The 24,424-nt window shown below is 54.4% G+C and overlaps 3 protein-coding genes, 3 non-coding genes and 1 pseudogene across 11 annotated transcripts; 2 read left to right on the top strand and 5 right to left on the bottom strand.

The window, feature by feature from the left end:
* Positions 1 to 209: 209 nt before the first annotated feature.
* On the bottom strand, positions 210 to 4,037 carry LOC100413736 (large ribosomal subunit protein eL8). Its single transcript, XM_078346237.1, is given in 13 exon segments — positions 210 to 295; positions 298 to 346; positions 529 to 598; positions 1,007 to 1,063; positions 1,065 to 1,135; positions 1,413 to 1,492; positions 1,674 to 1,814; positions 2,087 to 2,236; positions 2,750 to 2,774; positions 2,777 to 2,930; positions 3,102 to 3,492; positions 3,727 to 3,890; positions 4,033 to 4,037. Coding segments are annotated over 13 exon segments (1,422 nt in total). The 3' UTR covers positions 210 to 230.
* On the bottom strand, positions 692 to 758 carry LOC118148335 (small nucleolar RNA SNORD36; annotated as a pseudogene).
* On the bottom strand, positions 1,207 to 1,278 carry LOC118148327 (small nucleolar RNA SNORD36). Its single transcript, XR_004735100.1, has one exon. It is a non-coding gene; the product is annotated as a small nucleolar RNA SNORD36 (small nucleolar RNA).
* Positions 1,562 to 1,631, bottom strand: LOC118148330 (small nucleolar RNA SNORD36). Its single transcript, XR_004735103.1, has one exon. It is a non-coding gene; the product is annotated as a small nucleolar RNA SNORD36 (small nucleolar RNA).
* On the bottom strand, positions 2,321 to 2,395 carry LOC118148360 (small nucleolar RNA SNORD24). Its single transcript, XR_004735156.1, has one exon. It is a non-coding gene; the product is annotated as a small nucleolar RNA SNORD24 (small nucleolar RNA).
* LOC118142782 (mediator of RNA polymerase II transcription subunit 22) lies at positions 3,674 to 11,141 on the top strand. Of its 6 annotated transcripts, none has more exons than XM_078330837.1 (6): positions 3,674 to 3,879; positions 4,463 to 4,654; positions 5,112 to 5,272; positions 6,606 to 6,686; positions 7,481 to 7,689; positions 10,377 to 11,141. In XM_078330837.1, the coding sequence occupies exons 3-6, from the start codon at positions 5,150 to 5,152 to the stop codon at positions 10,564 to 10,566; spliced, it is 603 nt and encodes a 200-aa protein (XP_078186963.1). In that variant the 5' UTR covers positions 3,674 to 3,879; positions 4,463 to 4,654; positions 5,112 to 5,149; the 3' UTR covers positions 10,567 to 11,141. The 6 variants fall into 6 exon arrangements, with proteins under 6 accessions (XP_078186963.1, XP_078186960.1, XP_054093625.1 ...); XM_078330834.1 differs by having other exon boundaries at positions 4,514 to 4,654; XM_054237650.2 differs by lacking the exon at positions 5,112 to 5,272.
* A 3,250-nt stretch (positions 11,142 to 14,391) lies between these two features.
* Positions 14,392 to 18,444, top strand: LOC118142863 (surfeit locus protein 6). The gene is made up of 5 exons (XM_035261777.3): positions 14,392 to 14,620; positions 14,960 to 15,142; positions 15,717 to 15,805; positions 16,730 to 16,942; positions 17,133 to 18,444. Exons 1-5 carry the CDS (start codon positions 14,527 to 14,529, stop codon positions 17,610 to 17,612), a joined length of 1,059 nt encoding a protein of 352 aa, XP_035117668.3. The 5' UTR covers positions 14,392 to 14,526; the 3' UTR covers positions 17,613 to 18,444.
* Positions 18,445 to 24,424: the final 5,980 nt, after the last annotated feature.

The raw sequence follows: 24,424 nt of genomic DNA on the forward strand, positions 1-24,424 counted from the left end.
GGGCCTGTAATTCCAGCCACTTAGGAGGCTAAGGCACCAGAGTATCCTGAATGTGGGAGGCAAAGGTTGCTGAGATCACACCTCTGCACTCCAGCCTGGAAGACAGTGAGGGTCCTTCTCTTAAAAAAAAAAAAAAAAAAAAAAAAGATACTTGCTAACCCCAAGTAAGATTCAACCCAAGATACCGACAGACACTGGCTGAAGGAAAATTTGTATCACTTAAATTACTTTTATTTACAGAAAACTATAATGGATGTTTCAAGTTCTTCCACCCTTGCTTTTTCCAGGCTTGGCGATGTGAGCCAGACCTGGGACCCAGGACATTGCCTCCCCACTGAGGCGTTATCTGAAAAGACAAAAAGAGGGAGTCAGCTTAGCCTCTTGTTCTCCGAGATTTTCAGGGTTGTTAGTTGCGTTGTTGTGTTTGGCTGTTCCAAGCTGATCGCCAGATGGAACTGCTCATACGTTAAGCCAGCCAGTTGTTTGGAAAGATGATTAGCAGGATATTTTGTATGAAGCTGCTCTTACCTCCTCGTATCTGTCACTGCAGTTTCTCCTGGTAGCTTCCACTAGCTTAGCCAAAGTGCCTTTGTCTTCCCTAACATGGCAGGAGGGAAAACAATAGGGGGTTTCTGGCCTCTCAGTTTCCCTTTTAGAATGTCTAAGTTTCTTCATTTTTAGCTCGACAGTCTTTGCCTCAGATGCGATGTGACCACATGGTTTATTCAGGTGAAGAAATTCTTAACCATCATTGGCAAAAGTTCAGATAAATGTATTTTTTTTAATAAGACGGTTTCACCATGTTGGTCAGGCTGGTCTTGAACCCTGACCTCAGGTGATCCGCCCGCCTTGGCCTCTAAAGTCCCTGGATTACAGGCCTGAGCCACCACGCCCAGCCAAATGCCAAATGTATTTCTTAAAGGTAAAAGATTGGCCTTTAAGGAAAACAACTGTGAGGCTTGGATTAAATGCACTGGGGAAGTCTGGGGCCAGGCTGTGTACTTACCCATTAACCCGGGTGAATGCCACAGTCGTGCAGGTCTTCCTGTGGACTAGACGTCCGTCTTGCCTTCCCCTTGATGATACAGTAAGGGACTCCCATTTTCCGACAGAGGGAAGGCAAGAAGACAACCAGCTGGAAGAAAGCATTAGCTGAAGAGCGTATTTGGACCAAAAGCAGTACATTTCAAAGCTAGCTCGGCAGCAACTGCTCAGGGTTAAAAAGCTCTGGATTCCCACTTTAAGGTTAAATTCAGTGAGAGATTCACATCATTGCAAGAGCGACGCGTTGAGCTGCATCCCTTGTCAGTACTGTCCCCACCCACTTCGGTCTCAACACTGACTCGTCATTAGGCCTACTCTTCCCAGTACTGACAGAAGCCCTTGGATTAGCAGTCAACAGGCAAACACACCTCAATGGGATCCGTGTCGTGAGCAATCACCACCAGCTCAGCTTTCTTTCTCTCCACCAAGGCAGTGACGGTGTTAACTCCTAGAACACACAATCAGTGTGACCATTCACCAGGCCTGCTCCGGTCACTAGAAGCTGCTGGGCCCAGGTGCTGACTCTGTTAAAAAGCTCGCTTTTACTCTTCAGTCATTTCAGGTGAAGAAATTCTACATCACTGCAACAGCTGGCCCCCAGTGTTCACCCTAGGGTGGGGTCTACTCACCTGCTCAAAGGACAGGTGGTCTCTTAGTGGGGATGTCCCCTTTGCCAGCAGCTTTCTTCTCGGCCGGGGCCAACAGCCTCTGCTGCTTCTCTTGCTGCCTCTCTGGCCTATACTTCTGGGCCAGCTTCAGCACCTCAATAGCTGGGAAAACACTCTTCAGTTCAGGCTTGTAGTCAAGGTTCTACTCCTTATCACTGAATAGAAACTCTACATCCCTGTATATAAGGACTACAATGTAATGACAAAGAAACTGAAGGCCATTCACCCTCAGATTCCGGATGAAGTCAGTCATCATTGACTTTAATAAACTCATACACCTCAAAAGCTGCCCCCAACCCCGGAAGCCTCAGATACAGAACGGTCAGAGTCGAGTCTCTGCCTGAAAAACTCCTTTCCACGCCACACAACCTCACCTGTTTGGCGGTCCAGGGCCTGGGTGAACTGGTTAATGGCAGGAGGCACTTTCAGCCGCTTATAAAGCATGGTTCTTTGCCGCTGCAGCCTGACACAGAGGGGCCATTTCACAAATCCGGTGAGGTCTCTTTTCGGTTGGCTGTCGTGGCCTGAGAAATAAAGGGCGACATCGACCGAGTGAGGCTCCATTTCCGTGTCAAGTTCATATCTGGGGTCACTCAGAAGGGTGTGGGTGCATCAGCGATCTTGGTGGTTTAAAACGTCATCAGCATCTTTCAGATAGCAAATATTCTCTTACATCATCTGCACCCAAGCACCCGAGAACGCGAGCGAGAGCACGATGCCTTTCCTAACAAGAAGCCAAGGGGCCACCAAGTACAGCAGAATTGCAGTCCGAGGGCCTCACTGGGACAACACTGCTGCACTTGTTTTCTGATGGCTAAGATGAATCCAAGGCCACTTCCCTATTCAGCCGAACGCTCACTCAGCAACTCCCAATGAAAGCAAGAGACAGGCACCATCACTGCCCGTCTCCAAGGGACACAAGTTGAGGACTGACACCACGTCACACCCATTAAAACCTACAAGATCCGATTCAACCCCATTACCACTTTTCCTCGGGGAAAAACACAGACCGTTTCATTCTACCGTTTGTTGCTCACCAATGCCAAAATTCTTCGGCCTTTCAAATGAAACACGGGATTCGCCACTTTCTCGGCCTCCTGCTCCATGACAGCAGGGGCCGGAGCCACCTTCTTCCCCTTGGTCTTTCCTTCCGGCTGCACAGAAAGAAAATCCCGGTTAAACAGCCGCCTCCTTCGTCGGGAGATCTCAGATTGGCTCCTTCAAAACAAGGGGCGCCGACGGCCCCTGCCGGACCAGGCCGGCGAGCTGCGTTTTGAAGCCCCCCGGGCGCCATCCCAAACTATGCAGCTACGGCCTTGGATGCCGGGAACGTCCTCTCCAAGACTCGACAGGAGCGTCCCCCGTCAGCCGCACGAGCACGCAGCCCACGGAAGCCCGAGTGGCCGGAGCCCGGCTAAGGCCGATGCCACGCTCTCTTCGCGTCGCCTACCCAGGAGACGCCCCGGACGGGACTCAGGGCGCCTGAGCCGCGTCCCCGCAGGCTCCAGAAGCAGCAGGTGCGGGCTCGGAACTCGTCGGACAAAGCCTCTGGGGCGGCCCTCAGAAAACCAGGCGCCGCTCGCTACTGCTCCGAGAGCCTCCGCCACGTCCGAGCCCCGCACCGCCGCGCTCCCGGCCCTCCTCCTCCAGCCTAGCGGCATTGGAACAACGCATCCCGCTTCCGGCCGCCCAGGGCTGTAGTCCGTCTCAGTGTTTCCGTGCCACACTGGGTACGGCTCTCCTAGAGCTAGGCGGGGCAGGAGGCCCTGTGAGGCCGCGCCTGGAGGAGTATGGCAGCGGATAAACTCGGGACCCGGTTACACTGTCGCAAAAAGAAACTTACTCACCATTCCGGGCAGCGGGAAGACAAAGAAAGGAAAGGGAATTGTGGGTAATAAATATGCCGCCTGGCAGATCGCGAGAGTTGATGCCGGCGCGGGATGTCAGATTTAAAGCAACAGGACTCCTATAAACCTAAAAATCAACGCGGGGCGGAGAAGCTACCACGGCTGACTGGGTTTTCCGACTGAGGAGCCACCGGGAAGACTCTGTCCGGGCTGAGAAACTGCGGCGGGCGGGCCCGGCCCGGGGAGAGGCGGGGGAAAGTGCGGGTCCCGGAGGCACTTGTCCACCCCGCCCCGGGCCGACACCGCGGACGCGGCGTCTGGTGCGTGGGCGCTGGGTTGAGGGTGAGGGTGTGGTGGGGGTGGGGACGGAGATGGGGGGTAAGGACAGAGATGGAGGGTGGGGACCGAGGTGAGGGTGGGTGGGCCGTGGGGGCTGGGGTCAGGGTTCACTTTAGGACGCGTGACTTACTTACCCCATCCCGCCAAATATGGGCGCGAATAACGCGAGTCCGTCCAGTAGTCCGCTCGGCCTCGCGCCAGGCCCCGAACCGAGGGGGCCCCAGGCCCTCCCCGAGCACGGTGCGCAAAGACCCTGCCCAAGGGCCAGGCAGGTCCAGCGCCGAGGCCACCCAGTGCGGCTGCAGGGCAGAGGCCGAGAGGTGCGCGTCCCGGCGTACCGAGGAGCCGGGAGGGCTGTTAAGCGAAGGAGTGGAATGAACACTTTTTTTTTCTTTTTGAGACAAGAGTCTCGCTCTGTCACCCAGGCTGGAGTGCAGTGGCGCGACCTCGACTCTGCAGCCTCAGCCTTCCGGGTTCAAGCGATTCTCTTGTCTCAGCCTACGAGTTGCTGGGATTACATACGCCCGCCACTACGCCTGGCTAATTTTCGTATTTTTGCTACAGACGGGGTTTCGCCGTGTTGGTCAGGCTGGTCTCGAACTTCTTACTTCTCAGGTGATCCGCCCGCCTCGGCCTCCCAAAGTGCTAGGATTACAGGCGAGAGCCACCGCGTGCCCGGCCAGAATGACCACTTTTTTAGGACCTCTTCCCTGCCGCGCAGAAACTGGAGGGAGCTGGGCGCAGTGCAGAGATGAGGTCAGGAGCCCGAGTGGGAGTGGAATGAAAGAGTGGATGCAGGCGGTGCAGAGGGGTCGGATTGGAAGGACTCCTCAGATGGGAGGGTGTGGCGAGGGTAGCAGCGGGCTGAGAATTTAGGCCAGGACCAGGGCCAGGGAGCTGGAGTTGAGCTTGCAAGCCTTCCTAGGACACGCTGTGGGCCTGAACGTGAAGTATGGATTGGAGCCCTAGACAGGGCTTGGAGGGCTGGCCAGGAGTTCTAGGATGAGCTTGCTTGCTCTGGCAGAGGTGGGACCACAGGAGAGTCCCGGCACCACTGCGGTGCCTGCTGATGGAATGAGTTCATCTGTGTTTCAGTGATTAACTTTATTTGGCAGAAAGGGAATTCCCGGAAATCTGGGTGTTCTGCTAAGCCGGGGGCATAGAGGGTGGCTGAGGGCTCTGCCTGCACTCAGGGGTCTGTCCTGCACTCTAGGTCCAGGTCTCTGCCCCTGGGCCGCCTGAGGCTCTGCCATGGCCCAGCAGAGAGCCCTGCCCCAGAGCAAGGAGACACTGCTGCAGTCTTACAACAAGCGGCTGAAGGATGACATCAAGTCCATCATGGACAACTTCACCGAGATCATCAAGACTGCCAAGGTGGGGTGGGGGGGGCACAAAGGAGAGCAGGGTCTGCGGAGGGGTGGAGACAGGAGAGGCCAGGGGAGGAGCAGTGTGAGTGAATGGTATTCCAGGCAGGAAGCACTCAGCGCACAGAGAGCCGGTCAGCAGCAGATAAATCAACCAGGTAATGGCACATTCTGGCAAAGCAGTGCGGGGGACTCTTGCTGGACCGCCGGGGCCCCGCGTCCATGTGGGTTTGGAGATTTCATTTTTTAGTGCATTGGTGCCTGGGGGCTTGGCACAGAGCCAGTGAGCAGGAGACAGGCAGGCTGAGGGGAGAAGCCCCGGCACCTCCGGGCAGGTGGAGTGGTCAGCACTGGGCCTGCAAGCCTGCTGATGGTTGCAGCTGCACCACATTGGGCTGTATCCCTTCTGGCTGCTGCAGAGCTGGCAGGCTGGGTAAGCACTGATGGTAAGCCTGGAAGCCAGCGTGTACTTTGTGCTCGCCATGTGTCAAGCCACGTTGTGTGGCTGTCTGTGCCCATTCCGCTAAATCTTCATGGGGACTCTGAGGTGGGCATCACTGTCCTCTCCAGTTTAGGAGGAAACCCAGGCCCAGGAGACTTATTGACTTGCCCAAGCTCACTCAGCTAACTGGCTGAGCCAGGATTAGAACCCACAAGGTCTGGCTCTTAACTACTGAGGGTACCTGACACCCACCCCGAGCTGAGCCCTCAAAAAGCCCACTGGGAAGCCCCATCCAGGTTAGCCGAATGCACTGGCTGTGCTCCTGGCCCCTCTGTTCACTCTCTGAGATGCCTTGACTGCACCGGTTGTCCCAGCCTCCCTTGCCCACTTAGAAACCAGGGGTGGCAGGCCAGGCTACTGTGAGAATGTCATGGGCTAATGGTGGTCAAACATGTGACACAGTGCCTGGCACCTGGGAAGTGATCAGGAAATGGTCACTGAAAGAAAAAATACATCATCCCTTCATTCATCCATCTAACAGTTTACCAAATACCAAGCAAGTGAGGACAGTTCCTACCAAACAGGGTTCCCACAGCCCAGAAAGACCCGGCCCAGCTAAGACCCCCCTCCCTGCACCAAGCACGGCAGCTGTGTGGGTCGGCCTCCGTGTTTCTTGAGCAAGGTGCCTGTTGTCTGCCATTGCCAGAACAAGAGAGGGTGGAATTGAACCTTGCCAGGGCTTTGGCTGACAGCACTCAGGTCTGTAGAAGGCACCACAAACAGGTCGTGCCTAGTGTGGGCATCCTGGGCAGAGATGACAGTTACCATCAGCTGGGCTGGGCCGAGCCAGGGGTGGGACACCGTGGCTGGGTTGATTCTAGGTTTTCTTGTTTGCCCCCAGATTGAGGACGAGACACAGGTGTCACGGGCCACTCAAGGTGAACAGGACAATTACGAGATGCACGTGCGAGCTGCCAACATCGTGAGTGGCCAGGGTGGAGGGCACAGCCCAGGCTCCAGGAGGATCAGTCCCCGCTGGGGTTTCCTGGGTGGAGGGCTAGGGTGCTCTGAGGCTGGTCTGCTCTTCCCCCGAGAAGGAGCAGATGGAGGCAAATGTAGACATGCTCTAAAGAATGAGGTGGGGGAGACTGTCCGTACGTGGGGCACCTGGAGGAAGGCTGGCAGCCAGCCAGCCATGCCATCCTATAGCTGAACAGGTGCCAGGAAGAGGGCAGCCCTTCTGCTGACTCATGAGGTTCCTAAGGTCAGTTGGGAGTGCAAAGGCAAACAGCCGAACGGAACCGTAGGCACCATTGGATTCTTTCGGACCACAGGAGAAACACAGCAAGCAGATATTCCTGCAGCTTCATGTCCAAGGCAGAAAATGGGTGGGAAAAGGTCTCCCAGGATCCCTGCCCAGCTGGCAGCTGTGCTACCCCTGCCCGGGGGCAGGAGGCAAGAGGGATTGCAGCTTTATCTGTGGGGTTTGCGTTCGTAATGAGCGGAGTGTGCACCTGCATAAGTGGACTGGAGGCCGGTCCTGCAAGAATGGAAGCCAGAGGCTGAGAGGAGGGGAGGGCTGCCCTCCGGAACTGACATCCCAGTTTTCTCACTTAATTCTCACAAATGAACCTGTGGAGGTCAGGGATAGAGTCCCACTTTGTAATGAAGCAGAGGCTCCCAGAGAGGCCATAACTTGCCCAGCATCAGCCACCTTCGGGCAGGGCCGCTGCCCCCCCCCTCACCCTGTGCCCACCCTGGTTCTCATGGCCACAGGTCCGAGCCGGTGAGTCCCTGATGAAGCTGGTGTCCGACCTCAAGCAGTTCCTGATCCTCAACGACTTCCCCTCCGTGAACGAGGCCATCGACCAGCGCAACCAGCAGCTGCGTGCGCTGCAGGAGGAGTGCGACCGGAAGCTCATCACGCTGCGGGACGAGATCTCCATTGACCTCTACGAGCTGGAGGAGGAGTATTACTCGTCCAGGTACAAATAGTGCCGGACTCCCTGTGGAGAGTGGGAGCCTGCCTACCTGGGCCTGGCCAGCAGGCAAGGCTGGCCTGACTCTCAAGGGCCTTCTGCTTTTTCAAATCCTTGCTGCTCTTGGCAGTGGAGCCGTGCCTGGGTTTCAGAGCAGAGCTCCTGGCCAGAGAGTTTGATCGACAGACAATTCACGAGCATCTGCCAGGGCCCTGGGCCTTTCCCACAGTGCGGTGTGATGAAAGCCTCAGGACTCAATGCCAGTTGGACAGGCTGAGTCTGGAGAAGGGAGGGCCCGGCTGGCATCCCCTGCAGGGTCTCTTCCTGAGAGCCTCCCTCCTCGGGCAGTGCCTCTGGGCCAGTGCTGCGCCTGTTAGCATCTGAATCCATATTCAGAGATTTTGACCAAGGCTGGGCCAGCCCCTCCTGGGCACTCAAGTCCATACCTATGTCCAGGGCATCAGGGATTCAGTTCCATGGGGATGTCACCAAACCCCAGTGTGGAGTCATGTGACTGTGGGGGGCGAAGCCCAGGCAGGGAATGGCCTTGAAAGCTGTTGGAGTTCCGATTTCTGACCCACTCAGCCTTATCCACGGAGCTGGAGCCGGCCCACGTGCCAGGCCCATGCCGGGCCCCAGGGATGCAGAAGGGTCAAAATCCATCATCCTGACCCTCTTGGGGCCGCGTAAGAAGCCAGAAACCTGAACCTTTTCAGCTGGCAGGGTCTGAGAAATCAGAGTCCACGTGTTTTTTACCTAGGGGGAATCTTATGCTGAGACAGGGAGGCCTTCCTCTCTGCCCCCGTTAGCTTAGACAATTGAGATTCAGTCCAGCAGATGCCGAGTCCGTGTCCATCTTGTGCCTTCTCCTGGACAAAACTTTCATTCCTGGTGGTGGACTGAAAATGCCCCTTTCTGCCCACTGGCCACGCTGGGAGCCACAGAAATCTAGAGCCAGTGTGGCCTGGGGCTTGGTTTCCCTGCCCTGGGCTCAGTGGCACTGCCTGGCTGCAGCAGTTCTAGAGTTTTCCAGGGCGTTGTGGGGGGAATCTTTGGTCCCCAGTACTCATTAACTCTGCAGACGGGAGACAGCATTTCCTACACAGCAGGGTGGCCGAGAGGGGTCCTGGGGTGTGTCAGACCCCTCTGGGCGTGTCCATCCACAACTGTTCTGTTTGTCTCTTGGGGCAGCCACTATCCCTGAGGGCCCCTGGACAGAGCAGCTGTGAGGCCAAAATTCAGCCTGCCTTGCCTTGGGGTGGGGAGGGAGGGAACCTGCCCACAGCCCTGCAGCAGAGTAGGGTGCAAACGCAGGACAGATGTGCCAGGCTTCCCACGCCCTCCCCAATAGTCCCTCGGCTTCATCCAGAGGGGCTTCCAGGCCAGCTCGTGTCCCCTCCCGCAAGCATCCTGTCCACACCAGCGCCCCCGGGGGCCTCACACAGCTCCTGTGGCAGAGGCAGTTGCCATTCCTCTGTACATTGCCTTTAAACAGCCAGGGCTGGGAAGAGTTTCCTCTGTCCCTGCCTGCTGGTGCCCCAGAGGGTGCTACGCTCCCCACCCCGCCCCGCATGAGCTGCCCCTCCGTGCCTGCCTGCCCACCCGCCGCTATTTCCTCTTTCTGGCTCTGCCTCTCCTCCTCCACTCTCCTCGGGATGCTACTCTGTGCCCAGGACGGTTCTGAGAGTGAACAAGGGCAGGAGCAAGGGAGGCAGGACGTGGGAAAGCCAGCGCCCCTGCCTGCAGGTTAGAAGGAGGTGGGCGTGGGCCATTACAGCTGCGGGCATCGGAAGGGCTAGCTGTGCCCTTCACCTGTATCCTGGCCGCCCTGAGGATTCCCCATGTTAAAAGTGGGGACGCCTGCCAGAGGCCACCTGGCTGTTGGAGCTACAGGGAAGTGCCAAGGCCTGTGTTACCAACTTCGCCACCTTCAGGCTGTGTCAGACAGGGACAGACTCAGAAAGAAGACAGAGTCCGCCCTCAGAGAGCTCTCTGCAGTGTAGTGACCCTGGTTTCTGCAGTCGGGCAGGAGGGAGGGCTGCCAGGCTGACAGCTTCCTGCAAGAGGAGGGGACCAGCACCAGCTGGGAGGCAGGGATTAGGACAGGCCCATGTGGAGGCTGGGCAGGAAGAGCCTGCTGAGGTCACACAGCTGTTGGTGGCTGTGCCAGGGTGGCTTCTTCCTTTAAGGAAGCTCGGGGCCGGGCGCGGTGGCTCACGCCTGTAATCCCAGCACTTTGGGCGGCTGAGGCGGGTGGATCACGAGGTCCAGAGATCGAGACCATCCTGGTCAACATGGTGAAACCCCGTCTCTACTAAAAATACAAAAAATTAGCTGGGCATGGTGGCACGTGCCTGTAATCCCAGGTACTCAGGAGGCTGAGGCAGGAGAATTGCCTGAACCCAGGAGGTGGAGGTGGCGGTGAGCCGAGACTGCGCCATTGCACTCCAGCCTGGGTAACAAGAGCGAAAGCCCATCTCAAAAAAAAAAAAGGATGCTCGGGTGGCTCTCACCACCGGCCCCTCTCTCTGCCAGGCCTGCCGACTCAGGCCAGCTGGAGCAGGAGTAGAAAAGGGGAAAGGCAGGTCTGGGTATGGTCATGTTTTCTTAACTCTGCTTCTGTCTTGCTTTCCCCTCCCCTGCTTTCCTCTCTGCCTGCTCCTGTCTCCCTGGGGTTTCTGGTGGTGGAAAAGCTCAAGCCTTTGCGAAGCTAATGACCTGCCTCTGTGTGAAGCTTACGGGAGGCTGGACCTCGACACAGACTCTGCTGATGGTCTCTCGGCCCCTCTGCTGGTGTCCCCGGAGCACAGTACTGGCCCCCTGCAGGCAGCAGCCCCTGCCCATTCCCATGCCGGTGGCCCCGGCCCCACTGAGCACACCTGAGCCTCTGGGGCCACCTTTCATCGTCAGGAACAAAACCTGAGGTCGCCCTCTGGATGCTGCCACAGCCTTGCTTCTTTCAGCCTAGGTTCCCATTTGGGGACTTCAGGATCCCAGAGCCACTGGGACTTCCTTGCGGAGCTCGTTAGCCCATGGCTGGTACAGCCAGGATGATTGGGAAAGTGGTTTCCTGGCCGTTTCTGAACAGCCCATCATTCCCTGAGTCGTCATCTCTCTTTGCTACCTTTCTGGCCGGCCAGGTAGAAGAAAGTTTCCAACATAGGTGTGGCCTGTTGGGGACCTCAGCAGTGGGGCAGGAGGGTGCCTGACATGGGGAGCCCCAACCCAAGCTTGTTAGAGTTGGGAGGGACTCCGAGCAGACAGTGTTGGGCAGTCCGGGGTTCCTGTGCGGAGCCCCACCTGCTGTTTCTTGCCCTGAGCCACACATTGGTGCCGTGGCTGAGTGTTACGGCAGGGCCTTGTGAGAAGGGTTGCCCCCGCATATGGAAGCTGGTGGGACTCATTCCTAACTCCGCCTCTGTAATGAGACTTGATTAAAACAGCGCCACCCTTTTGCATCGCTGCTCTTTCTTTCTCATTCCTCATCAGCCCAGAGCCAGGCTCAGTCTCCCAGCAGCTGTCCGGGCAGTAGCTCCTCAGCTCTTCCTGAACAGCCTGGCCCGAGGTCACCCTCTCCCCACCGGCACCTGGTAGGTCCCCAGTATTCAGTGAATGGAGCTGATGCATCATTGCACATCTAGGCAGCGGTGCCTGTGATGGCATCTCATCCTCACTGCCACCCAAGCCAGTACTCCTGGTGCCAGTAATTCAGAGAGGAGAGAATATGGACTTAGAAGGGGTGAGGTTTACCCGTGGTCACAGAGATAGGACGTGAAATGGCAGAACCCTGATGGAACTCTAGATCGGGTGTCTCTTGGTGCCAGGCTCACCTTAGAAATGCAGAAATCACAGCACTGGGCAGGAAGTGTTGGGGGAGCACACCTGCCCCTAACTCCCACACCCCCCAGTTCCTCCACCACCATCCATGTGCTTCATCTTCTCTCGGGGGAGACTATCATCTTCCTGATGTATGGATGAGGTGACAGCCCAGGTTCCAGCCTTGTGGACAGGCAAGAACACAGCTGACCCATCACCACCTGGACCAGAGGACCCCACAGCCAAGCAGAAGGCACCAGTCAGACAGGAGCCTGAGGCCCAGCCACAACTCTGGGCCCGGCTTCTGGGGTGGCCTAGGGAAGTTGCTTCCCCTCTGAGGGAATTTCCCCATTGAGAAGTCTGCTGATCTCTTCCTGCACTGTTTTAGTTGTGGAAATGCCATGTACTTAACCACTAAGGAGCAATCAGGTCACCAGCAGATGGAAGCACATAAGAAGGGAAAGCCGGCAAGGAACAGGCCAGACTTTGCCGTGGGATCCCACGTGTCCTGTTTCTGAAAACCTGAGCGATAAGACCTTCTGCCATCAGCTTTGTTTTCTGCTTGGCCAGTACCAACATTCCCATGTGAAAATAAAGTTGTTTCTCCCTTCTTAAAGCCAGGCCGCTCTCCAGACCCTTTTCCTCTCCAGGTCATGGCCCTTGGCAGCAGCGCTCCACGGGGAAGCAGCTGGCATGTCTATCTGCAGTTCTCTCTCAAGCCCACGTCAGAGGTTTCACCTCCACCACTCTAGCAACACTACACCTATTAAGGTCACCAGCGGCCTCCAGGTTGCTAAGCCCTGGCCAATCCCCAGTCTATGCTACTCTTTTATCCCAAGCTTTTTCTTTTGAGGGGATTTGAACTCATGGAAGCACTTGTCAGTTTGCCTCTGAGCACCTTCTCCTACCATCAAAACCTAAATGAATGATTCCATATCCTCTGGTATCTGGCCATAGTTAGATTTCTTCTGTTGTTCCGGAAGTAGTTTTTTTATTCCTATTTTTATTTTGCATTGTATTTGGTTGTTACTTCGGATAGTCTTAAAATCTAACAGGACCGGGCCAGGCACAGTGGCTCACGCCTATAATCCCAGCACTTTGGGAGGCTAAGGTGGGTGGATCACTTGAGGTCAGGATTTTGAGACCAGAATGGGCAATATGGTAAAACCCCGTCTCTACTAAAAAAAAATACAGAAAGTAGCCAGACGTAGTGGCACACACCTGTAGTCCTGCTACTCAAGAAGCTGAGGCAGGAGAATTGCTTGAACCCAGGAGGTGGAAGTTGCAGTGAGCCCAGATCACATCACTGCACTCCAATCCTGGGCAAAAGAGTGAGACCCCGACTCAAAAACTAAAAACAGGATCAGAGTGGTGGTGAGATGGCAGTGGGTCTAGTTGGGTTCTGGAGTTGCTCTGAATGCACAGCTGACAGCATTTGCTGAAGCGTTGGACGTGGGAATAAGAAAGGAGTCAGTGGTTTCAGTCTGATGTAAGCACCTGGAAGGATGGAGCTTTTAACTGAAAAAGTTGGAATGAGAGGATGAGATGGGGCTTAGGGGATCAGATACACATTCTGAACTCAGTAGGTGATGGGGTTAAGATGCCCAGCAGTCCAGGGGAGTCATCTGCAGTGTCACGCCCATCCTCCATGAAGCATCACCTCTAGGCTGGTCTGAATGACAATGGGATGTCAGAACTTACCTTAGTGTCACTGTAGTTGGCATACAACCCGCCCCCCCCCACTGCTAAATTTGACTGGCTTTTTGAAAAGTGAAAAAAATGTGTATTTTTTGACAGCCTGGCACTCCAGGCTAGAATGCAGTGGCATGATCTTGGCTCACTGAAACCTCCAGCTCACGGGTTCAAGCCATCTTCTCAGCCTCCTGAGTAGTTGGGACTACAGGGGCAGGCCACCACATTCACCTAATTTTAAAATATTTTTGTAGGGATAGGGGCTCACTATGTTGCCAAGGCTGGTCTCAAACTCTTGGGCTCAAAGTGATCCTCCTGTCTTGGGCTCAAAGTGATCCTCCTGCCTTGGCCTCCCAAAGTGCTGAAATTACAGGTGTGAGCCACTGTGCCCTGCCAAAAAAAAAATTTTTTTTAACTCACCTCATGGCAGAAGTTAGGGGAAGAAAGTTTAGTTCTTACTATTTCTAATATACATATATTAGCAGCCACCTTTTCCATTGTAATTTATGACTTCAGGTTCTCCCTTCACCAACAGGGTTGCCCTGGAAGGGGTTCTGGGTCCTTAAGGAGCCTGTAATTTTCCTGTGCAGGAGGAACTCAGGTATGGGGGTCCCAAGCCTCAGGCCATGACTTCTCCTTTCTCCTGCCCCTGGTGAGTTCTTATGAAGGCCACGTCATGTGTTAAAAAGAGTGGTGTGTAACCATAATTTTCAAAGCAAAACATTGCCCAGGGGGTCTTCCTTGAACAGGCTGGCTCCCTCCCACCCAACACTTCTCGCTTTCCTTGGGGCTCCCCTCACATGACAGTCACACGCTTGCCCGCTTTATCAGTTACCTATACGGCAGACACTGGCCAAGAACACCTGTGTGTGACACACGGCTTGTGTCCGGTGGGACTGAACCTAAGGCCTGCCACGTGTCAGGCGTTCAGTCCGAGTCCGCCTGAGACCTGAGGCCCCTTACGGACTGAATGAATATACTGCCGGTCATTCATTTATTTCGCCCCTACTCCAGAGCGCATGCTGTACCGCGGGTGGGGATGAGGGGAGCGGAGAGACACCCGCGGAGCCCAGGAGATGGAGGCCCCGAGGCCGGAAATACGAGTCGCGGACTGCAGCGACTCCGGGCGGAGGTCCGCTACCCTCGGCCCACAATGCTGTGCGCCCCGCCCTGCGCGCCGCTTCCGGAGGAGCCAGGCCTGACTAATCGAGCGTGCGGGCTGGCGGCTCGGCGCTCGTCTGCGGCGCCTGCACGTGTGGTGGTTTACGGCGGGGTTGGGGAGGGTGGTCGGTGCCGCTGGGACGGTGTGAGTCGTGCACTGCCCCGACCTCCGCGATGGCCTCTCTGCTCGCCAAGGACGCCTACCTGCAGAGCCTGGCCAGGAAGATCTGCGTCCAGCCGGGCCCGCAGCCGCAGGCGCGCACGCGGGGTAATGCGCAGGGCCGGGACTGGGGGCCTGCGAAGGAGGGACGCGGCCGGGGTCGGGGTAGAAGAGTCTGTAAAGGACTAGAAAAAAATCCAAGTGACGTGTGAAATGACCGCCGTTTCCTTTTATTTAGTTATTTTTTTGAGACGGAATCTCGCTGTGTGGAGTGCAGTGGCGCGATCTCGACTCATTTGCAACCTCCGACTCTGCTCAGTGTCTCTGGCCCCCAGTCCTGATCCTCTTTCTGCCTCTTACTGGGATCAAAGCCTTTGCTGGGCCTTTCCCGCCTGTTGAATGGGCCACGGGATTGGGATGGCGACTCTTTCTCATTTTACTTTTTAGCTGGCAAAACTCAAGGCTCAAAAACTGCAGGGCCCTCAAAAAAGAAAAGGAACACATCACAAAAGAAATTTCGGGAGCGAGAAGAGAAAGCTGCTGAGCACAAGGCCAAGTCCTTCGGGGAGAAGTCTCCAGCAGCCTCTGGGGCAGCGATTTCAGCTTCCAGCTCAGCAGAGACCCCTGCAGGTGAGAGAATCAGGGCGTGTTGGTTCTGTGCAGGGCGGGCTGGCTTGGGCTTGGTCCAGTCTCCTCTTTAAAAAAAAAAAAAGCAGCAGCAGGCCCACAGGGATAGCACGGGACTTCCCCAAGAGTGAGGCTCACAGGAGCACTAGGGTGGATGGGACCGAAAGAACTGCATGGCGTTCCAGGCCACATGGTGAGCAGGATGGCAGGAGGTGAGGCTGTCTCTCTCTGAGCACCTGGAGCAGCTTGGCTTGAAGAGCTGTACTGCCCTTCAGGTCTCTGCAGGGCTGTCGTGAGAGCAGACTTGTCCAGGGGCGCAGGCTGCAGAATTTGGAGGAGGTGTTTGGCTTGTGCCATAGGAATTTTTTTCCCAGCACGTTGACCTGCCTCAAGAGGTATTCAGTTTTCTATCCTGGAGGATGGTGTGGGAACCAGTCCAGGTGGAAGTGGTGGAGTAGAATTTACGGGAATTGTCCTGCAGATCCATGAGTGGGCACAGTGGGACGGGTGCTGGGCCCTAGGGAGGGAGGGGAAGGGTGAGAGAGCGCCCCCTACAATCCTGGCTCCTTCCCTGCAGGTGACCTGGCCACAGAGCCCGAGTCTCTGTTTGCCCTGGATGTTCTGCGACAGCGACTGCATGAGAAGATCCAGGAGGCCCGGGGCCAGGTAGGCTGGCAGGTGTTCTGGAGTGCTGTCTCTGCCCTGTCTGTGTTCTCTCTGGGGTCGGCTGTCAGCAGCTGCTGCAGCCCTGTTCTCCCAGTGCAGTGACCCTGCCTGGGCCCCACAGCTGGGCCCGGCGAGAGCGGTTCCTAGTTTCTTGGAGAACCTCAGTCCCTAGCGTCATCAGCCTCCTTCCTTCTGGGACGCTGCCTTTGCTGAACACGACACTGGGATGGGCACCTCCTGTGTCTGTTTCTCTGAATGTCGCGATGGTCCTGTGAGTTGAGAGGGACCTGAGCTGAGTGGCCAGGCACAGGAAGTGCCAGTGCAGCTCTTTGTGCCGAATGGTGGTGTCAGCCCCTACCCACCCTTTCGCTGGGGCCCTTTCTTAAAGCCTCGAGCTGTGTGGGGGACAGTCCCCACTTCTCTCCTTTGCCATCCCGAGGTACGGTGTGTGGTTCCTGAGAGGCTTGCGGCCCCATTCTTGCAGCATGGGTCTCGTTCGGGCTGGTGTAGTGCTCTTATTAGCCCGGGGATGGGAAAGGCCACTGGGGAGAGCTTCGTTTGGGAACCTCATGAGCAGAGTGAGTAGGGGTCGGGACAGGTGCCTGGGTATTCAGACCCCAACTCCAAGTTTTAGGCAGTGGTCTCCTCATCCATAAAACGCTGTGTGGTGTATCCCGGCACATGGTAACTGCCTGGGGATTGGAAGCTGTGATTCTTATTTGGGGGGCGGTCCCTTCTCCCTTTTTGGGTCATTTGCATTTTGGGGAGCACTATCCCGTTGTGGAACTCTGAACTCAGTGGGCCCCCTATTGGGCGTGAGGATTTCCTCACCTGTCTTCCAGCCCTGATTTTGCCAACCATGGGCCAGACTTAGGGACCCCGGAGTCGAGAGAACCTTAATGAGCGAGCGCCTCTTTCCCACAGGGCAGTGCCAAGGAGCTGTCCCCTGCCACCCTGCAGAAAAGGCAGCGGAGAAAGCAGGAACGGGACCGGAAGAAGAGGAAGCGAAAGGAGCTGCGGGCGAAAGAGAAGGCCAGGAAGGCAGAGGAGGCCGCGGAGGCCCAGGAGCCCGTGGAGCCAAGCCCCGAGGGGGCCGGCAGGGAGCCTCGGGAGCCGCCGGGGCTGATCTTCAATAAGGTGGGTGGAAGCTGGGGCTTCGGGTGGGCCGGGTCCCCCTGAGGCCTCAGTGATGCCCTTCGTGACCTCTGTCCAGACCCATCACGCCTGTAAAGTGGCGACAGGGACAGCACAGGTCCCTTGGGGTGCTGGCCCGGGCTGGGGCCCGAGTGCGGGGCTGGCGTGACGTGACGTCATATCGCCTTCCCAGGTGGAGGTGAGTGAAGACCAGCCGGCCAGCAAGGCGCAGCGCAGGAAGGAGAAGAGGCAGAGGGTGAAGGGGAACCTCACGCCGCTGACCGGGAGGAACTACCGGCAGCTGCTGGAGCGCCTGCAGGCGCGGCAGAGCCAGCTGGACGAGCTGCGCGGCCAGAGTGAGGAGAAGGCGCAGGAGCTGGAGGCCAAGATGAAGTGGACCAACCTCCTGTACAAGGCGGAGGGCGTGAAGATCCGTGACGACGAGCGCCTGCTGCAGGAGGCCCTGAAGCGCAAGGAGAAGCGCAGAGCACAGCGGCAGCGCCGGTGGGAGAAGCGCACGGCCAGCGTGGTGGAGAAGATGCAGCAGCGCCAGGACCGGCGGCGGCAGAACCTGCGCAGGAAGAAGGCGGCCCGCGCTGAGCGCCGCCTGCTCAAGGCCCGCAAGAAGGGCCGCATCCTGCCGCAGGACCTGGAGCGAGCGGGCCTGGCCTGAGCCTTTCCCGCCTGGGAGGCTCCAGGGGACCCTCTGAGTCCTTGATGGTGGCTCATCCCAGGATCTCCGTGGACCTCGGCCCCTCCACGTGAAGGGGACAGAGTCGTGCTCTGCTGAGATGTGAGGGCTCAGGTCACCCGTGTGGAAGAGGATGTTTCAGCGTCATCCTTGAAAATGGGGCCCGGGGCCTTCAGACCCAGGGAAGGGTGAACCAGACTGGGGCACCCTTTTCAGGCCTTTTCCGGGCCTGAAAGCTTCCCCAGAGTTTGCAGGGTCAGGGAGGAGGGATTGTGGTGGTGGGTGGTCATTGCCTCTTCTCCCCTGCCTGTGTTTGCAGGAGCCACAGGATGGAAGACGGTGGCCTCTATTGCCAGGCCACCTTAGCTCACAGCTCAGAAGCAGAGCCCTGAGGTGTAGCATATGGGCACCTGGCACTCGGGAGTGGCAGGAGCATGTCCAGGCATGGGGCATCCTGGGACAGAATGCCATGGCTCCTCCCCCCTCTCCTGGCTTCTGCCTGTGGGGGTTTCATTCCTTTCTCTTCTTCACTGCTCAGAATTTAGAGGGAGGGAGGGAGCTGTACCTTTCCAGAGTCCATGCATGTGAGTTGGGCCACGTGCACTGGCCCAAAGGAAAAGAGAAGGAGTAAAACTAGAGAGTCTGGGGCAAACAGAAGATGGGAAAGTGGGATGGGAGAATTAAATCCAAAGCTACAGGCAGACAAATGAACGCAGGCTGAACCAACCCAGGTGAATTGTAGTGGTACATGGATGATAAAGATGTAAATAAAATTCTTTGGTCTCTGGTTATGAGACAAAGATTGTCACCGAAAGGGAGCTGGCATGTCTGTTACTAGGCGGTGGACTGAGGAAAAAGCCGTGAAAGATCAAACGTCAGATGCGTGTGAGCTTGATCTCAGGACAGACACAACAGTATCTGAAAGGAATCCATCTTCTTTCCAAGCGTATATGGAACAGCACCTACTCTGTCCAGAAAAGAAGTCTCAAGATATTTCAAGGAATCAGTGTCATCATCTGACCACATCCCCCTGTCATTAAAACAATTTTGAGCTAGGCCAGGCCCGGTGGCTCACGCCTGTAATCCCATAACACTTTGGGAGGCCGAGGCGGGTGGATCACCTGAAGTTGAGAGTTCGAGACCAGCCTGAGCAACATGGAGAAACTCAATCTCCATGGAGAGAATACAAAAATTAACCAGGCATGGTGGCACAAGCTTGTAATCCCAGCTACTTGGGAGGCTGAGACAGGAGAATTGCTTGAATCTGGGAGGCAGAAGGTGTAGTGAGCCAAGATCACGCCACTGCACTCCAGCCCGGGCAACAAGAGTGAGACTCTGTCTCAAAAACAACTTTTTTTAATTTTTAAATTTCATATTTGAAATTTTTAAAACATACTTACAAGTTAGCTCTATGAGGTAAAGAATTCCTAATGGATGTTAGAAATACTCGGGACTAAAAGATAATGAAAAAACTGTATATTCACATTTGTGGAGTATGGCCTGGCTTGGTGGCTCACGCCTGTAATCCCAGCACTTTACAGGGTGGAGGTGGGTGGATCACTTGAGATCAGGACTTGGAGACCAGCCTGGCCAACATGGTGAAACCTCATCTCTACCAAAAATACAAAAATTACCTGGGTGTGGTGGTGCATGCCTGTAGTCTCAGCTACTGGGGAGGCTGAGGCAGGAGAATCGCTTGAACCTGGGAGGTGGGGATTGTGAGCCGAGATTGCGCCACTGCACTCCAGCCTGGGTGACAGTCAGACTCTCAAAAAGAAAAGATTTGTGGAACAGAGCTAAACCTGCACACCAAACAATTCATGTTCCCTAAATGCATGTGCGTCTATAGATAGACAGATAGTGCCGTTCATACACATATGTGCTGTATGTCTCTACATTTTATTTTAATTTTTTTTCAGACAAGTCACTCTGTCGCCAGTCTGGAGTGCAGGGGTGCAATTTCGGCTCACTGCAGCCTCCACCTCCCAAGTTCAAGCGATTCTCCTGCCTCAGCCTCCAGTAGCTGGGACTACAGGCGTGCATAACCACGCGCAGCTAAGTTTTGTGTTTTTAGTAGAGAGGGTTTCACCGTGTTGGCCAGGATGGTCTCTATTTCTTAACCTTGTGATCCGCCTGCCTCGGCCTCCCAAAGTGCTGGGGTTACAGGTGTCAGCCACCGCGCCCAGCATGTGTATCTCTATTTTTAAGGGCCAGAGATGAACTAAGTGTGCTACTCACGTTGGTACAACTCAAAGTAAATGGAAGAAAAATCTCCAAAACTAACAGAAAGGCTGAGTTGTAATCACTGATGAAATTGAGTCCATAATGTTCCACGAAACAGAGAACAGGTAATTCCAAACTTAGACAAATTCTAACAGAGAATCAAGTCAGAGAACACTTCATTAATTTAACTTTGATAGCAAAACTAGACAAGAAGAAAACTAGGTAAGGGGAAGGGAACTTACAAACCAAATACCAAGGTCAAGATTGTAAACAAAAAACCAAGTTTAGCAAAGTGCCACACTGGATTTAATTCGGAATTGCAAAGCGGTTTCAACGCCAGAGTATCTAAGAGTGTCATTCACATGAATAGATTAGAGGAGCAAAACCACGTGACCATCTCAGTGGTTGCAGAACACGCACTCAGTAAGTCACCCAACAGCCATTTATAATAAGGATTCTTAGCAAGCTAGGAATTGAGGGGATTTCCTTAATCTGTCGAGGGGATTTGGAGCCAGATATGGGATCCATCTTGAAACCACATTCTTGGTCAGGCCAATGTAGATGTATTCGAGGGAAAGATGTCCACATGGAGTCCCAAGAGGTGAGGTCATCATAGTGACCTAAGGGGCCAGTGAGAGTCTGGAAAAGACCATGGGGGAACTACCATCACCTGGCTATGGAGACTGAGGGGATGGGGGGGAATCTCATCTTGAGTAGAGACAGGACAGCTGGGTGGGCCAGTGAGGGCTGCAGGTGGGGGAAGCTGAGAGCACAGCAATCTTTTAGTGCTACTGGATGTCTGTGCAAGGCACCTATGCCAGCCAGGGAGGTTGAGAGCGACGCTCGGTGGGGACTGGCACACTGGCTAGGAGAGTAGATGCAGGCATTCAGCAACACATGGCATGCATGGCATGGGCCGTCGCTGTCCCAGATGAATTTCAGGAGGGAATGAGACCCAGTCCTACCTCTCAAGGAACTCAGTCTCATAGAGAGTCGTCCTGCAAAATGGTTAGGGGAAGGCTCAGGATGCAGGGCCTTGAAGTCACATAGAAAGTTGTGAACGTTGCCTGTACCAAAATGGAGTCACTTATGTCAAACTCTAATAAAACGGAGGGGATGAAGCAGCCCTCATGCAAACGTTCCTGTAACAGGACTTAGCGCAATACATTTCTACAGACAGGCCAATAGCAGGACTTAGCACAAAACATCCTACACACAGGCCAATAGCAGGACTTAGCACAAAACATCCTACACACAGGCCAATAGCAGGACTTAGCACAAAACATCCTACACACAGGCCAATAGCAGGACTTGGCACAGAACGTCCTACACACAGGCCAGTAGCAGGACTCGGCACAAGTCTACAGACAGACCAATAACAGGACTTACTACAAGACCATCCTCACAGTTGCATTATTCCAGATAAGCTGCTATTCCCAAATAAATCCCATTTATTTTAGAGTCCGTCTCTGGATTTCTTCCTAGGTTGACAGTGTCATGTAGGATTCGGCACAGTGAACAAAGACGGGAAGGGCAACCCCCGGCAGTACACCAGAGGCAAAAGGGACCAGTCAGGCGTTTGTAAGGTCTAAAAAGTTGAGTCTGCTTTTGTGAAACCTGACAAATTTTGTTATGTTGTTTTCATTCTGTTCAAAATACTTTCTTATTTCCCTTTGATTTATTCTTTGACTCATGAGTTATTTGGAGGTGTGTTGTTTAGCTTCCAAATCTTTGGGAATTTTCCAGAGATCTTTCTGTTACTGATTTCTAGTTGAATTTCACTGTGGTCTGAGAACATATTTTGTATCAGTCGAGTCCTTGCCTGGGGCGTGGTGGCTCACACCTGTAATCCCAACACTGGGAAGCTGAAGCAGGAGGATCACTTGAGCCTGGGCAACGTAGCAGGACCCTGTCTCTACAGAAAAATTACCCTGGGGTGGTTACCCATGCCTGTAGTCCCAGCTACTGGGAAAGCTGAAGTGGGTTGAGGCTGCAGTAAGTCATGTTCCTGCCACTTGACTCCAGCCTGGGCAGCAGAGTAAGACCCTGTATCAAAAAAATAAACAAAACAAAAACCGCTCGAATCCTTTTGAAGTTAACAGCGTTTGTTTCATAGCCCTGACTATGGTCTCTCTTGGTAAACGTTCAGTGTGTGCTTCAGGAGAACGTATTCTGCTCTTGTGAGGTCAAGTGTTTTAATGCCAGTCAGGTCCAGTGTATTTCAATTCCATATCCTTGCCAATTTTCTAACTACCCATCCTGCCAATTAATTTTGACCCATCCTGCAATGAATTTTGCACTTCATCAAAAATTAAAAATTAAGGAAAAAAGATAAGTCTCACAATGCGAGAAAATATTTGTAAAACATACAGTATAATAAAGGACTTGTGGCCAGGCATGGTGGCTCACACCTGTAATCCCAGCACTTTGGGAGGCCGAGGCAGGTGGATCACTTGACGTCAGGAGTTCAAGACCAGACTGGCCAACATGGTGAAACCCCGTCTCTACTAAAAATACTAAAAATTAGCTGGGCATGGTGGCGCGTTCCTGTAATCCCAGCTACTCAGGAGGCTGAGGCAGGAGAATTGCCTGAACCCAGGAAGCGGAGGTTGCGGTGAGCCGAGATCATGCCATTGCACTGCAGCCTGGGTAACAAGAGCGAAACTCCGTCTCAAAAAAAAAAAAAAAAAAAAAAAAAACAGAAAAACAAAAATACAAAAATTAGCCAGGCCTGGTGGCACATGCCTGTAATCCCAGCTACTTGGGAGGTTGAGACAGGAGAATCGTTTGAACCTGGAAAACAGGTTGCGGGGAGCTGAGATGTCGCCACTGCACTCCACCCAGCCTGGATAACAGGGTGAGACTCCCTCTCAAATAAATAAATAAATGGCAGCCAGGTGTGGTGGTTCATGAAATCCCAGCACTTCGGAGGTCAAGGCGGGCAGTCACCTGAGGTTGGGTGTTCAAGACCAGCCTGCCAACATGGAGAAACCCATCTCTACTAAAAATACAAAATTAGCTGGGTGTGCTGGCGCGTGCCTGTAATCCCAGCTACTTGGGAGGCTGAGGCAGGAGAGTCACTTGAACGCGGGAGGTGGAGATTGCAGTGAGCCGAGACTGCGCCACTGCACTCCAGCCTGGGCAACAAGAGTGAAACTCTGTCAAGTAAGTAAATAAATAAATGGGCATAACCATTTTGGAGGTTCATTTGTTTTTGCATAACGATGTTCAGTCTTCCAGCACCAGTTGCTGAAAAGACTGTCTTGGCAGATTCCCTTTCCATCTTTATCTGAAATCGATTGGCCATGGATCTGTGCAGGTCTGTTTCTAAACTGTGTTCTGTTCCCGTGAACCTTGCACCAGTGCCACACCGTCACTGTAGCTCTATGTAAGTGTTGAAATCAGGTAGCATTAGTCCTGCAACTTTGTTCTGTTTAAAATTGTTTTATTTCGCTTTTACTACACGTAGTGACTACCTGATCTGCATTCTTTGCTTTTTAAAAATGTAGCTCACCTGGTTTTTAGGAAGGCCAGATGTCTTTGGTCTAGGCGTTACCTGCTGTTCATCCTTACTATTCATGCTGTGGCTCGTCTGCAGCTCAGCGTGGACAGCTTCTCCAGGGTCAGCCAGAAGCAGTGGGGTCACAGCGTAAGCCGGGCTTCCTGGCCATGAGGCCTGTGCCTCCAGCCACTGAGCTGCCCTGCTTACCCCACGAGAATTGGGAGGAGATCCGGGAGGACTTACTGGGGAAGGTGAGCATCAACCTTGACCCCGAACAATGGGAAAGTGGGATGGCAGAAAAGGGCATTCAAGAAAGGAAGAGTTGGCTGGGCGGGTGGCTCACACCTGCAACCCCAGCACTTCGAGAGGCTGAGGCAGGCAGATCACTTGAGGTTTTCCCCTGCCCCAGGGTTCCCTTGTGGAAGATCTTTTAGTTTATAATTAGTGGTAGGTGGGTAACAGCTGCCTACTTGGGATATTCTTGAGCTGTGTATATGTAGAACACCTGTGTGTTAATGATACTCACCTATGCAAAAATAAATACGTGGATGAAAATCTGCTCAGGGCCTTCAGTCTGGAGAACTGTCAGCCCCGAAGGTTCTCGGGCTGTTGGTCCCCAGGATACATCCACTCTGTTGTTCTATCTGGGTGTCTCCCTCTCAAATACCTTCGGCCCGCCTGGGTGGGAATCTCATGACTCAGCCGGTAGTCGGTAGTTGGGAGTTTGAGAGCTGCCTGGCCAACATGGTGAAACCCCGTATCTACTAAAGAGACAAATATTAGCTGGATGTGGTGGCGGGCTACTTGGGAGGCTGAGGCAGGAGAATTGCTTGAAGCTGGGAGGTGGCCTCCCAAGGTGGTGGGATTACAGATGTGAGCCACTTCTCCTGGCCAGCAAATGTCTCTTTAATGAGTGACTGCCTGTGTGATCAATGATGATGCCGTCATGAGCAAGGATGTGACACATCTGAGGTCACAGATGCTGCACTTGGACCCTGATCCCACTGCAGAGCCTGTGTCTGCCATGGATTTACTTATGAAACAGGGTCTCACTCTGTCACCCAGGCTG

Source organism: Callithrix jacchus, chromosome 1, assembly GCF_049354715.1.
Source record: "Callithrix jacchus isolate 240 chromosome 1, calJac240_pri, whole genome shotgun sequence".
Taxonomy (NCBI): domain Eukaryota; kingdom Metazoa; phylum Chordata; class Mammalia; order Primates; family Cebidae; genus Callithrix; species Callithrix jacchus.

Coding starts and splice junctions, on each gene's coding strand:
- LOC118142782 (XM_078330837.1), top strand. CDS start 5,150: ATGGCCCAGCAGAGAGCCCTGCCCCAGAGCAAGGAGACACTGCTGCAG. Junction 5,273..6,605: donor AGATCATCAAGACTGCCAAG/GTGGGGTGGGGG, acceptor GTTTGCCCCCAG/ATTGAGGACGAGACACAGGT. Junction 6,687..7,480: donor ACGTGCGAGCTGCCAACATC/GTGAGTGGCCAG, acceptor TCATGGCCACAG/GTCCGAGCCGGTGAGTCCCT.
- LOC118142863 (XM_035261777.3), top strand. CDS start 14,527: ATGGCCTCTCTGCTCGCCAAGGACGCCTACCTGCAGAGCCTGGCCAGG. Junction 14,621..14,959: donor GCCGCAGGCGCGCACGCGGG/GTAATGCGCAGG, acceptor TTTACTTTTTAG/CTGGCAAAACTCAAGGCTCA. Junction 15,806..16,729: donor TCCAGGAGGCCCGGGGCCAG/GTAGGCTGGCAG, acceptor TCTTTCCCACAG/GGCAGTGCCAAGGAGCTGTC.